At 47.8% G+C, this 13560-nt stretch overlaps 2 protein-coding genes, 1 long non-coding RNA gene and 2 pseudogenes across 3 annotated transcripts; 3 read left to right on the plus strand and 2 right to left on the minus strand.

Annotated features, from left to right (window-relative positions):
* Positions 1-17: 17 nt before the first annotated feature.
* Positions 18-179, minus strand: LOC119326895 (annotated as a pseudogene).
* A 2384-nt stretch (positions 180-2563) lies between these two features.
* Positions 2564-3266, plus strand: LOC119320877 (serine/threonine-protein phosphatase 7 long form homolog). Its single transcript, XM_037594792.1, has 4 exons — positions 2564-2725; positions 2805-3010; positions 3094-3177; positions 3263-3266. Exons 1-4 carry the CDS (start codon positions 2564-2566, stop codon positions 3264-3266), a joined length of 456 nt encoding a protein of 151 aa, XP_037450689.1.
* A 45-nt stretch (positions 3267-3311) lies between these two features.
* Positions 3312-3738, plus strand: LOC119323784. The gene is made up of 3 exons (XR_005156496.1): positions 3312-3406; positions 3491-3589; positions 3673-3738. It is a non-coding gene; the product is annotated as an uncharacterized LOC119323784 (long non-coding RNA).
* A 2545-nt stretch (positions 3739-6283) lies between these two features.
* Positions 6284-8201, minus strand: LOC119320878. The gene is made up of 3 exons (XM_037594793.1): positions 7850-8201; positions 6669-6925; positions 6284-6592 (listed from the first exon to the last, which is right to left on the minus strand). The coding sequence occupies exons 1-3, from the start codon at positions 8199-8201 to the stop codon at positions 6284-6286; spliced, it is 918 nt and encodes a 305-aa protein (XP_037450690.1).
* A 2954-nt stretch (positions 8202-11155) lies between these two features.
* The window catches only part of LOC119320879, a 5235-nt pseudogene continuing 2830 nt past the window's right edge, over positions 11156-13560 (plus strand).

Consider the following 13560-nt stretch of genomic DNA (forward strand, 5'->3'; position numbering starts at 1 on the left):
TTTTTTTGGTATTTTTTTTGGGGTGCGCCGGGCCCAGGCAGCAGTGCAACGCTAGGGCGACACATGAGGGCCCCAGTGGCAAGCCATTGTGGTGAACCCTCCCCCATAAAAAATAAATTTAATATCATTGTAGGGCACACACGCCCGGTGCTGCACTTGCATGCATGCAGCTTGAAAATGGTATGAGGCATCCACAAATGCTGCTACTAGTTCTTTCGACGTGACTAGCTAGACCATGCGTTTCAGCGGTTCCTTTGAAAACAAACAAATTATGGTGCACGAATAGTGCTGTGCGTGAATGCAACGTTTCAGTCCATTTAAAAAAATTCACTGACAACAAAAAGGGTTTTATCTTCAGAACGAGCATCGTTCTACAGGAAGATCGCTTTTCTTTCTTGGACAACAGCTGTGGCCTAGTCACCGCACAGTCTTCCGGTGACCGGTGCGTGCGTACGAACAGTGTGAAAATCACGAAAAAGCCACCTGTTTGCGCGCGTAAAAACACAAAACAAAAGGAAAAGAAAAGAAAAGAAAAGGAGCACCGTAGCCATAGGCTAGGCGTGTCGGTCACCGCACCGCCAGAGAGGATTTTTTCCCCCGGACGACGACTTTGGTCTCCGTCCCTCCCTCGACGGACAAAATTACCGTTATGACCTCTCTGGCTAACAAAATCCCGATTTGACCTCGCTTATAAAAAAATTCGTTTTTGACCTTTTAAGGAGACGCCAACATCCCTGGCGTCTGGGTTGCGAAGCAGACGCCACGGATCCTGGCGTCTGGCCCCTGGCCCGCACTGCCCGCCTGCCCGTTGACCTGCTAACGTGGCAAAGGGGCCAGACGCCAAGGACCCTGGCGTCTGGCCCCGGTAACTGGATAACGGCGCGGGGCGCCCACCCATCCCCATCTCAACTTCTCTGGCGCTGGTTCAAGAACAAAGGGCTGTTCGTCGCCCCTTCTCTCCCTCCCACCACCACCCCCCTTGATCTACTCCATTAACCGCTCAAACTCGCAGATCTGACCCCCCCAAGCTTCTTTGAGGTATTCTCCCCCATTCCCTCCAATTTGTTTTTGTTTTTCCCTCTCTTGTTGGATGCATTATTCAACACTAGGTGATGTTAGATGAGTAGATGGTTTCTTTGTTTTAGGAAATTGTTTGTAGTTGATAGATGATTTAGTAGGCAGTAGATGATGTGTAGTTGAACATGTAGGCAAAATCAATTCCGTTTTGTGTATATGTTGTCCATAGGTTTTTTTTGAACTAAGAGGGGTGATGAATACATGATTTTTGTATGTAAAATAGACTTGTTTGATAATTTGGTTTGATAGATGATGTGTGTATGTGTAGATAATCCTATTTTTGTCATACTATATTTGCAAAAGATATGGTGAAATTTGGTACTCTAGATGATATGTATTTGCATATGTGACACCATATTATTTGACAAATTTATTTGATTGAGATGATGTTGGTATGTTTGAGAAGAATTATGTGTGCATATGAAGAAGAAGAAAATGATGTGGTTATGTTTGAGAAGAATGGTTTGTTCATATGGCATAACTTGGAGAAGAAAATTGTATTGTTTTATATTGTGCATGTATTCATAGATGTTTGTGATTTGTTTTATAGGATGGCGGATGATGATGGACCTTGGTATGCCGGGTTAATCGATGAGTGGGATAAGGAGCATCATGCTCGTGCCATTGAGAAGGGAGATATAAGAAGCAAGACTTATCAATTTTCGTTGTTTCTCATTTGTGTTCTTGTATCGATTAAAACATCACTTTATTTGCAGCTTGTAGTTGCTATGCGCATGAGGGGTCATTCCACTGATGAATTTACTTAGGACCCGCGGTACGAGCCTTACATTCGGAGATTGGGTCTTCTCCCATTCGTGTTGCAGTTTAAGCGACGCGCTCCGCTGGTGAACCACGCGGCGCTGACCGCACTTGTGGATCGTTGGAGGCCGGAGACTCACTCGTTCCACCTTCCATGTGGGGAGATGACGATGACCCTACAGGACATGGCTATGATAAGCGGCCTTCCTATCAACGGACAAGCTGTTACCGGTCGTGTGAGCGTTGGTAATTGGCGAGAACGGACTGGCATTTTAATTGATGTTGAGACCGACGGCCCTCAGGAAGGCAAGGCCGATACCGCAAGAGTGAGGCATTCCTGGCTAAAACTGGTCAGAGGAAACACCAATCCGTGCCCTCGGGGTGCCAATGATGTGGTTGTGCAGCAGTACGCGCGGGCCTATCTTTGGTATGTACTAACCAAGGTAGTCTTCTCAGATGCAACCGGGAACTCAGCCCTCTGGATGTTCTTGGAGCTACTTAATAACTGGGATACCCAGTATAGCTGGGGTTCGGCCGCACTAGCATATTTGTATCGTCATGTAAGAGATATTTGCAACCATTTATCTTGCATTTGTCATGCGCCTTCATATCTAACATGTTTGTTTGATTGCAGCTTGACTTGGCGTGTCGGAGGAAGGGAGATACATCCTCATTGTTTGGGTTTGTTTGGATCCCGGTTGGACGGCCCGATTTCAAGAACCCCCTCATGGCAAACCCACGGGGTAATCATGACGATTTGCATGATGATGATCCATATCGGCGCCCTACGCTTGCTTACTATTGGGAACAAGTGACAGTCTACACAGGAAGCTCGCATGTGCGATACAAGTGCTATATGAACGAGCTGGACACCTTGACTGCTGAGCAGGTTTTGAGAAGTTCGATGAGATAAAATTTAGTCAAGAATGAAACTTATGTAGCTAACAATGTATCTCTTTGTTTTACAGGTATATTGGTTGCCTTATGTGGAAGATCGTGACTTTGATCTTAATGAGATGTGCACGCGTGATAGCCATCTTTGGCGGGCGAGGTGCCCAATGATATGCTTCTTCGCAGTCGAGTGGCACTTTGTAGACCGTGTGGCAAGACAATTTGGAAGAAGACAAGGTATTCCAATTGAGGAGAGCAAGGAGGAAATGCTATCTCTGCATCGGTAAGCAAGCATGCCTTGAGTATGTAGTAGAGCATTGAATAAGTCAATGTTTGCTAATGCTTTGTCCCGTGCATCATTTGTAGGTTCGATCGAAGGAACAATCAGGATATATCGGATTGGGCAAACAAACACCGTGCGTGGATAGAAATTTGGAATCAAAGAGATACGTTAGTGCAATCAGAGAATAGACCTCACAATCAGTCAGCATATCAGAAGTACCAAGTGTGGTATGCGGATCGTTACCGGTTAAAGCTGAAGCCTGGTTGGACTCATGAGGTGTGGTCGGAGTTGGTGTCTGAAGACCCGGAGACTGCACAAGGTTATCAAACCTTCAACATGGCTGTGAGAGACACCAGAGGGGCTCACGTTGACTATGCACCGATGCATGATGAAATGGTAGTCTGTTTGACCTATTCTAACATACTTGCGTCATGTTGTCTTCTTTCAAATACATAAGTTTGGTGTGTCCATGAATTGCAGGGCAGAGAGTTGCTTCTGTGCGTCAACGATGCCAATGTTGCACTGAGTCATCCACCTGGTGGTGCATTATCTGAGAGGACTCTTAGGAGCACGATGGAGGTGTGATCAATATATTATAAAAGTTTCTTTTTGCGGATTATTTATGTGCATCTCATATCATAGCATATTTTGTCTTATTGCAGAAGTTCAAGAAGCGGTTTCATAAGATGGCAGCAATGCTTTCTTGCCATGGTGCTCAGTCCAGTGACGTGTATGCACCCGGTAGCCGCGCCGCCACAGCTAATAGACGGCGTTATCTATAGAGCAATGAGGACATGGAGGAGGAGTTCCATGAAGAGGAGCCATCACATCAAGAGGAGCCAACACATCATGAGGAGCATGAGTATGATGCAACACATGAAGAGGATCATGAGTATGATGTTGATGCTCCACAACCATCACAGGCTACACAACCAACACAAGGCAATGCTCCACAACCATCTAGGAAAGGCAAAGCCATAGCTAAGAGACCAGGCAAGAAAGGTAGAAAGAGGACATGGAACACACAATTCCATAGTCCGGAGTATCCTCATAAGCTTATCCCAATAGAAATGCAAAGATATAAGGCCAACACTGAGGCGGAGGAGGAGGCATACAACGAAGAGGAGGAGGAGGAGACTAGCGAAGAGGAGGAGCCTACACTTGCAACCATGGTGAAGAGAGGAAGGAGGAAGTGAGCTTCTTGTTCCGGTTTGGCCCGCTCCAGCGAAGAGGAGGAGCCTACACTTGCAACCATGGTGAAGAGAGGAAGGAGGAAGTGAGCTTCTTGTTCCGGTTCGATGAACTTGGTGTAGTCTCTTTCCATGAACTTGTTGTCGTTTCTTTCCATGAACTTGTTGCCGTTCGAATTAAGTTGCACCGGATTCGTGAAGTTGCTATGAATTTTTGTCATGAATTTGTCGTTTAAAAATACTACTCAATGATGTGATTTATGTGAATTGTTATTTCCTGTGATGTCTATGAATTCATTGATTGGTATGAAATCTGTCAAAAGGAGGACTCATTTACTCATTTATATGCACAGGGTAGGTACCAAACGCCAGGGTCCTTGGCGTCTGGCTATAAGTCAGGGGACCAAACGCCAGGGTCCTTGGCGTCTGGCTATCGACTGACACCAGAAACAGGGTAAAGCAGGGGAGCCAGCACAGGGTCGGTACCAGACGCCAGGGTCCTTGGCGTCTGGATATAAGTCAATTTTGTCTTTTCACTTGTAGTCTCGAATAACAAACATACATAAGCATTGCATAGTCTTTTCATACCACTATAGTTGAACACACACACAAGGTTCATTACCACGTTTGTCTACGATAATAGCAAATGACAAACATAGTTCATGACCACGATGGTCTACGATACAATGTCTCGAATGACATAGCAAATTACAAACATAGTTCAAATTACACAAATAGTCTCTAATGAGAAGTTCATCACATACAATGAACATCACATATAACTCGGTTTCCTGTAGCAATGCAAGTCAACAACCCTTTTCCATTTCCATTCTTCCAGCATTTCTTGGATCTTGTCATCATCAGTTATGTCAACCAATTTTCTTTCCCCGGGGCCATCTGACTGCCTCCTACTGACGTAGTACACAAAATCCTCTTCCTTCAACCCTTGCTTCAACATGAATTTAGTCTTCAACCAATCGAAAGTGAGGTCCACTTCACTAACTTGCACAATACATGGAGACAAGCCTTGCACATGAACAACACGGCTAAGCACCCACTGAGTTTCCTTAGCCATCTACAACACACAAATCTCTTAGTAGCTAACCTATGATACATTAGACCACGAGGAAAACAAACTAGGGTTTTCACAAAAGTATGATAAATTAAACCAACCATAAAATGGGGGTGGAGTTGATTTACCTTCTAGTCTCGAAATCCTGAAGATCCAACGGTGCAACCGGACCGATTTATGAGAGATCTGAGGGGGGGGGTTAGGGTGCTGGATGAGGGAGTGACGTTGGCAGGGCTAGAGGTGAGAGTGGGTGGATATGAGTGAAATGAGAGGGGTAGAGGTGGAGATGAATGGGTGAGAGGGCTAGAGGTGGGCCCAAAAAATCTTATCCACTCGAATCTTATCCATCAGACAGATAACTGCAAGAATGCTCTCTGGACACCAGACGCCATGGACCTTGGCGTCTGGATGGCCATCAGACACACCAGACAGCTTGTCTGGTCACCTGCGCGAGCAAAGCAAGCCAGACGCCAGGGTCCCTAGCGTCTGGGTGTGGAAGGCAGACGCCAGGGACCTTGGCGTCTGGGTGTCCATCAGACACACCAGACGGCTTGTCTGGTCACCTGCGCGAGCAAAGCGATGCAGACGCCATGGTCCCTGGCGTCTGGGTGTGGGAGGCAGACGCCAGGGACCTTGGCGTCTGGCTGTCCATCAGACACACCAGACAGCTTGTCTGGTTAGCTGCACGAGCAAAGCGAGCCAGACGCCAGGGTCCTTGGCGTCTGGGTGTGGACCTGGTGTTTTTGCACACACTTCTGTCTTTTGTTAATGTTTTTTGTTTAGCAACTTGTAGCAAACACTATTAAATATGAACAAAGCATGATAGTCTCAACCAAAAATATGAACAAAGCATACTAACTAGTCTCGAATGACGAACATAGTTTGCACATAATCTCAAATAGTCTCGAATGACATAAGTAGTTCATGACCACACAAGGGCTCGAATAGCAAGTTCATACATTAAACAAAGTCTAGACAGTTCATCATCGACGCCGGTGCCTTTCCATTTGTCTACTGAGTAGTACGGGGCCACTTTCCCTTCTTGTCACGTGCCTCGTCCTCCTCTCGTGCATCGCGAGCCCTTGCAAGTTTTCTTGCCCTCTCTTCTTGACGAGCCTCCTTCTCTTTGCGTGCCCTCTCTTGCTCACGCTTCTTGCGCTCACTAGCCTCCTTCTCACGACGCTCCCGCTCCAATCCCCGTGCATAGGACTCCTCGAATAGGCGCTGCCTCCGTAACCAATCTCGACGTTGGTCCTCTTGGACATCTTTTGGTACCTCGTGATCTATCCAAGTGAAGTACTTGCAAAGTGGAGGAGGGGACTACATATAAACCATGTTTTTGTTAGACATATGAGTGACAACTTATTGATGTTTTTTGAAAGTACACCTAACATACCGGTGGTATGTCATATGCGTTAGTTGGCCTTCGACGATCATGTGCATAGTTGGGACACACGAAAAACCTTCTACCTTCTGTCCATGACTTGTTGCGGTCAGTGGACACCTTCAGCTTGCAAACATCAGCACACCAACATGTTGGTGTGGGCACATCCTTCTCCTTCTCCTTGTCCAAACTGGCCTCCATCCACGTCTTCGGCATGTCCTCTTGGTCCGCGCACGCCGGCCTCGTCCTGGAACCGGATGAAGCCATGCCTACAAAAAGAACAATTGTTAGCACAAGACATAAAGAGAGTAAATGCGTAAATACAGTAAATGAATAAATGCTAGGAATTGTATGAACAAATAATATACCATTATTATTAGATCAACCATCTGGATTAAGCAAAAAACCGAAGGCCGATCCATTATCAACCATTCCTCTACGACCACCACCACCTCTAGCACTTGTGCTTCCTCTCCGACCACCACCACCTCTAGCACTTGTGCCTGCTCGACCACCACCTCTAGCACTTGTGCTAGCTCGACCACCACCTCTAGCACTTGTGCTAGCTCGACCACCACCACTAGCACTTGTGCTTGCTCGACCACCACCTCTAGCACTTGTGCTAGCTCGACCACCACCTCTAGCACTTGTACTCCCTCTACGAACACTAGCACCTCTAGCACTTGTGCTCCCTCTACGACCACCACTACCACCTCTGACACTTGTGCTTCCTCGACCACCACCACCGTCACCTCTTCCACCTCGTTCACCATCGGTGCCGCCTCCACGACTTGTTTTTCTTTTTTTGGTTTTCTTATTCTTGCATGTCCGCTCGTTGTGTCCCCCTTCACCGCACACCCCACAGTTGATAGTGTCAGGAGCCTCCATGAAATGACCGCTACCAAATTATTTCATGCCAGTGTATCCAGCCAGGTCATCCATATCACCCCTGAACCTCCTAGTTCTCCTTCTACCCTTCGTCTCCACCTTCAGAAGAGGGTCTGGCCTAATATGAGGGCCATGGTACTCAGGCCACTGTGATTGGTCCAAGAAAGGGCGAAATCTTGGCGCCCATGTCAACCTAGTAGCTTCCAGATGGAACTCTTGCATCCGCACGGTTTTTCCATCACAAACATGTATGTTTCTCGCCTTCGCCGCCGTTATCAAATGCGAGCATGGCCAATGATACTTACTAGGCCTCTCGCACTGGCACCACCGAGTCTTTAGTTTCACCTCAAATGCAGCACCACCATATTGTCTACCGTCTCGTGTTGTGCCACCTGGCTCATCAATTTGATAGATCATTTCAATTCTATCGAATATGATAACTTGTTGTCGTGAAGACTTGCTTGCTTGTAACTGCAACCATTCATCAACCTTTTCCGGATAATCCTTTTTTTCACCTATCCATTTTGCAGTCTCTTCAGAATGCCTCTGAAAGTACTCATTAAGCTTGAAGAAGGTGTACTCCACTATTGCAGTCACCAGCAATGCACGAGCACCCTTCAACACATTGTTGAAACATTCTACCAGATTGCTCGTCATGTCGCCATATCGCCAACCACCATCGTCATGAGCGCGTGCCCACTTGTGCTTCTCGCTTAAATTCCTAGTTAAGAAGTCTTTTCCCCCTTCGTTCAGCGCCGCAAATAGTTTGTTGTACCGAGCATCGAAACCTTGGGTGGTGAAGGCCACACATACATGGGTAAGGACTTTGCTGAGCTCCTTGCTCTTACATGCCCGGTAAATGTTGGCCACGAAATGCCTCATGCACCATCTATGGTGAAGCTTTGGAAATCCTGGAATAACAATGTCCATTGCCTTGAGTATGCCATGATGCCGGTCCGATATGATGCATACCTCCCTAGCCCTAATCACGTTGTGCCTAACATGACCCATGAACCACTCCCAGTTGTCTTGGTGCTCGGAAGGCACCAAAGCAAATGCACAGGAAACACGTTGTCGTTTGATGAGTGCGCCATTGCTACCATTAGTGTGCCCTTGTATCTACCGGTCAAGAACGTGCCATCTATAGACAAGACCGGACGACAATGCTGAAACGCCTCCACACATTGTCCATAACTCCAGAAGGCACGGTGGAACACTCCCTCGTGATCCTCGACCACATGAAACATGTCCGGGTTCCTATGTGCAATGGCGGCCAACAACCTTGGGAGCTGGTTGTATGCTTCTTCATAACCACCATACAACATCCTAATAGCATTTGCCTTTGCCTTCCATGCCTTCCCATACTTGACTTCATAACCAAATTGTTTTTTCACTGTCCGCATGAGAAACCTCACTTTCACAGTGGGATCAAAGCCTATGTCTTTCATCCATTTGTATCCGAGATACTCAGATGTGAGTTGACGGTGTGTCTTTCTAAGTCGTTTAGATGGAGGTTTGCATCTATGAGTGGCAACACAACTTTTTAACACCCATTCTTCGGTTTCTTTAAGCTTTCTTGCACGAACCTTTCATGGGCATCCTTCTTGCTCACACACCACGGTGTAACGCAACTTCATGTCGGAGTGCTCAACATAAAATGGCCTATGGTTTCGAATGGCATAGTCAGCCAACCAAAACTTTAGCATAGGCAAGCTCAGAAACTTCACTCCTTTCTTTAAATAAGCATTCTCGTCCTCATTCTCCACTCTGGGTTCTCCTGGATCCAGGCATGGTGTTGGCTCAATCGCCGTCATTCTCATTCCACCGTCAACAACAGCTTTATGGGCAAGGCTGAGATCTTTAAACAAGTGAGTTCTTTTTTGTAAGCCCGTCAGCTCAAAGTGGATTTGGTTCTCCTCCTTTGTGAATCCATCCTCGTCCAACTGTTCAACTGGACCCTTGTCATCCGAGTCATACGCATATTGACGCCTAAAAGGCAAGTCACGATCCATGTCCTTTTGCGCTATGTACGCATCCAAGTCACCAACATCATTACCATGAAACCCTTTCTCTTGCTCTTCGTCGTCATCATAAGCATCTTCATCCTCTTGAATTACTCCGTCACTAGCAATAACCTCAACTTCATTTGCTTGGCTAGTTGGTGGTTGGCTAGAAGCATTGGGGGCATACAACTCAACCTCATTTGCTTTGATAGATGGTACACGGGGACGTGGTGGGGGATAAACATTGGGGGCATCAACCACAATCCTATGCTCAACAAGTGGCACCATTGTCCTCTCGCTCATGTCATCCATTGGGGAAGAGACATGCTGGTTCAAATCAAAGGTAAACCGAGGAGATTCAACCTTGGTGGCAAACAATTCAAGTGACTTGTCTTCCGATTGGGATACTTTTTCCTTGTATACATCCCAATGCAAATCCGAGGTGATAGGCATACTTTGCAAGCGAGATTTGGCTTCAACTCCAACATCATACCTTCCTATTAACTTAACATCAACATTGGTGTCCATCCACTTCAAGACTTGTCTCACTTTTGCAACAACATCCTCATAGCTAGGGCTTGTATCAAAAACCAATGGTTCCTCACCCGTGTCGGCATTGTTACTCAAGAATGCCTCCTTGTCAATGTAATGAACATTAACAAGTCTCTCCATCTAAAGATAACATGAATGCATTTAAGACTTCAATGAGAATTGGTGTTTATCCAAATACATCTTATTATATCCAAATCATATCAACACTAAATTATTGGTGATGTCCACAAAAGTATCACTAATTAACACACAAAAGTATCCAAATCATATCAACACTAAATTATTGGTTAACCCTAATCACTAACTAACCCTAACCCCCAATCTTTCTACTCAACTAACATATATTCCTACTACACACCATGCATAGCACTATATTATCAAAGTTAACCAAGCGATTCACACTAACATAAGGGGGAGAAAACATGAACTAGGGTTCCACCAACATGTATAAAATGCAACCAAAATAACAAGATTTAACAAAAAATAATTGGATGATTTGGGGGAGATTAACAAGAGCAACAAAGTGATGGAAAGATCCACCTAAGGGATGTACCTTTTGGAGAGGATTTGAGGGGGAGCTTGAGGGGTAGGAGAGAGTGTGAGAGCTCCAAGTGTTCTTCAAGCTCGGATTGTGGATTGAGGAAAGTGTGTGGGGTGGGTCCCACACACTCTCCCGTGGGTTATCCAGTTACCGGGGCCAGACGCCAGGGTCCCTGGCGTCTGGCCCTTTGCCACGTCAGCGGGTCAACGGGCAGGCGGGCAGAGCGGGCCAGGGGCCAGACGCCAGGGACCCTGGCGTCTGCTTCGCAACCCAGACGCCAGGGATGTTGGCGTCTCCTAAAAAGGTCAGAATCGAAATTTCTTTTGAAACGAGATCAAATCGGAATTTTGTTAGCCTTATAGATTATAAGAGTAATTTTGTCCTCCCTCGACCAAAAAGCAAAGCCTCGCAGGCAGGACAGGACTGCACTGCGCTGCGCTGCGAGAGCGAGAGACACAGCACGGCACAGTGGCTGACCCCGGTCAATGACAAAAGCGCCTGCACTGTCCACAGCCATGGCGTCGGCGTTGGCCCCCCTCACAAGGAAAGGAAAGCCGGCCAGCCAGCTCGGTTCGGTTTTACTTTACTTTGCCCCTCCTCCAAACCACGCACGCACTGACAAGGTGACACCTCTATCTCTGCCGCCAGCTCAGCAAGGAACAGAGATAGAGAGAGAGGGACAGCGTGGGGGTGTTGATTCTCCTTGGCTTGATTGAGAAATGAGAGGTTCGGTTTTAGTACTACAGTGGATCGGTAATAAAGGACACCGATTTTAGTTAACAATGGCGTGTGCCGTGCCCCCATCCCATGAGGTGGGGTGCGTAGGAAGGATGAGCCGATGAGGAGGACGGATAAGCGCCGTAGATGCCCTCGCTGTCAACGTATATATATCTACCCCACGAAGAAGAAGAACAAGATCCATCTCATTCCCCTTCCCCTCCGCTCCCCTCCGGTGCAAAGCAACAAGCAAGGCATCTCATTCCCCCAGCCCCACGCCTCGCCACCTTGCCGCCCCTCCCCTCCTCTCTTCTTCTTCTTCTTCTTCTTCTACCTTTATTATCTCCCCCTCCTCTCGCGTCCAAGAATCTATCTCCCTCCCCTGTCCTCCCCTCCATTAACCCATCCCCTCCTCACATTCCCCTTCCTTGCGTGCGTACACCGTTTGGTACTGGCACACGGATTGTTTGTTCGTTTCTTCCATGGTTGGTTGCTTCTTTGAGCGAGTGAGAACGACGAAGAGAGGAAGGCAGGGACAAGCCAGCCCAGGCACATCTATCCTGTGACTCCAAGCCTGGCATCTCCCCACACCCACGCCACACACCCACACTGTTTCTTCTTCCTCTCCCCTGCCCTGACCTCCCCCTGCATGCCACTCGCGTGCCGCCCCAGTCCGTTGGTTGGTTGCAACGACGCCTCCTCCTCCTCCTTCGTCTTCTTTAGCCTGAGCCGACGCGCACACACCAAAGAGAGAGCCAGCCACAAGCAGGGCGCCGCTCTGCGACCCGGCATTGCCCCAAGAAACGCGCGGCCACGGAGATTGCGCCCCTTCCCTCCCCGCTCCGGCAGGCGGCAGCGCATGCCCGCCGCGACGGGCTGACGGCGGCGGCGCAGGCGCAGTCGGCGATGCGGTTCACGGCGGGGGGCTCGTCGACGCGGTCGTGGCAGCCCAAGCCGACGGCGGACACCACGGAGCTGCGCTTCTGGCTGACCTGGCGGGTGGCGGTGTGCGCGCTCTGGGTGCTCTGCTGCGTCGCCGCCGCCGCCTACCTCATCTGGCGCCACGAGGGGCCCCGCGCGCACCGCCGGCCCGGAGCCGCCAAGCAGGACGCGGCCGCGCAGCAAGGGCGGCGCCGGCCGGACGGGCTGCTGTACGACGACGAGGCGTGGCGGCCCTGCCTCCGCGACATCCACCCGGCCTGGCTGCTCGCCTACAGGCTCGTCTCCTTCTTCGTCCTCTTCAGCCTCCTCATCGTCATCGTCATCTCCGACGGCGGCAACATCTTCTACTACTACACCCAGTAAGCATCCCTCCACTCACCCACCACCACCATCATCTACCACTGCTTGCTTCTTTTTTTAACTCTGTTTCCGAAGAAAGATTTTTTTACTTGGGTCGGGTGATGCTTTTTTGAGAGGTTACTTGGGTGATGACTGGCTGTAGATGCAAAGTTGGGTTAAAGGTTTATACTTTGGCATTTCCCATTTTTTTAGGTGATTAAAATCCTTGAGGCTGTAAATTCACTGGAGTGGCAGCCAGCAGTGTATGTGGTGTGGCCAGCAGCAACTTTGGCATCAGTTCTCTCTTGTTGTGAATTTGAATTTTATCTCAGGGGAAGGGAATAAAGGGAGACTTCTTCTCATGATTACATCAACTACTCATCTTTGACATGTTTCCTCAATAAACTAAGAGCAGTCAGAATCTGCAACATATCTCCTTGCATTGATATTGATCTTCTGTGCACAACTGATGGCTGGTTGCGGCTTGCTACCTAGCTTCCACAGCAAGCCACTGAGAGGCAATTTTTTGGGTGTCAATGCATTTTGGAGGCAGTTTTATTCATGGTGCAGTACTTCATTTTTAATATTTTGAAATTGCCTCTCAGAGGACATGTTTTGTCAAGCACATCTATTGAAACCAATATTATTCTGGGGGGGCAGTGTTGAATTTCATTTTCACTGGTATTTATTTTTGGGGCATTACTGCATTGTAGAGATAGTCTTGATGGATGCAGTGCTTGAATTTAATAATCAGTAAGGGCCTCATAGTAGTACATGCTTTGTCAAGCGCATTGAAGGAACAATCTTTTTTTGTGCAGTACAATATCACAACTACTAAACACAAGCAGGGCAGTGCTGTGGGAAGAATACCTGTTCCATTGAGGATTCCTGACATCAGATTAGTTTAGCAGCCCCCATTTTG

The sequence above is a fragment of the Triticum dicoccoides genome, chromosome 6B, assembly GCF_002162155.2.
Source record: "Triticum dicoccoides isolate Atlit2015 ecotype Zavitan chromosome 6B, WEW_v2.0, whole genome shotgun sequence".
NCBI lineage: Eukaryota > Viridiplantae > Streptophyta > Magnoliopsida > Poales > Poaceae > Triticum > Triticum dicoccoides.

Bases quoted from the DNA above. Each gene is read 5' to 3' on its own strand.
- LOC119320878 (XM_037594793.1), bottom strand. From the start codon at position 8,201: ATGACGAGCAATCTGGTAGAATGTTTCAACAATGTGTTGAAGGGTGCT. The intron at 6,926-7,849 runs GTAAGTATCATT...TTCTTTTTGTAG, and splicing joins GTGCCAGTGCGAGAGGCCTA to GCATGGCTTCATCCGGTTCC. The intron at 6,593-6,668 runs GTATGTTAGGTG...GTTTATATGTAG, and splicing joins ACGCATATGACATACCACCG to TCCCCTCCTCCACTTTGCAA.
- LOC119320877 (XM_037594792.1), top strand. From the start codon at position 2,564: ATGGCAAACCCACGGGGTAATCATGACGATTTGCATGATGATGATCCA. The intron at 2,726-2,804 runs GTTTTGAGAAGT...TTTGTTTTACAG, and splicing joins ACACCTTGACTGCTGAGCAG to GTATATTGGTTGCCTTATGT. The intron at 3,011-3,093 runs GTAAGCAAGCAT...CATCATTTGTAG, and splicing joins GAAATGCTATCTCTGCATCG to GTTCGATCGAAGGAACAATC.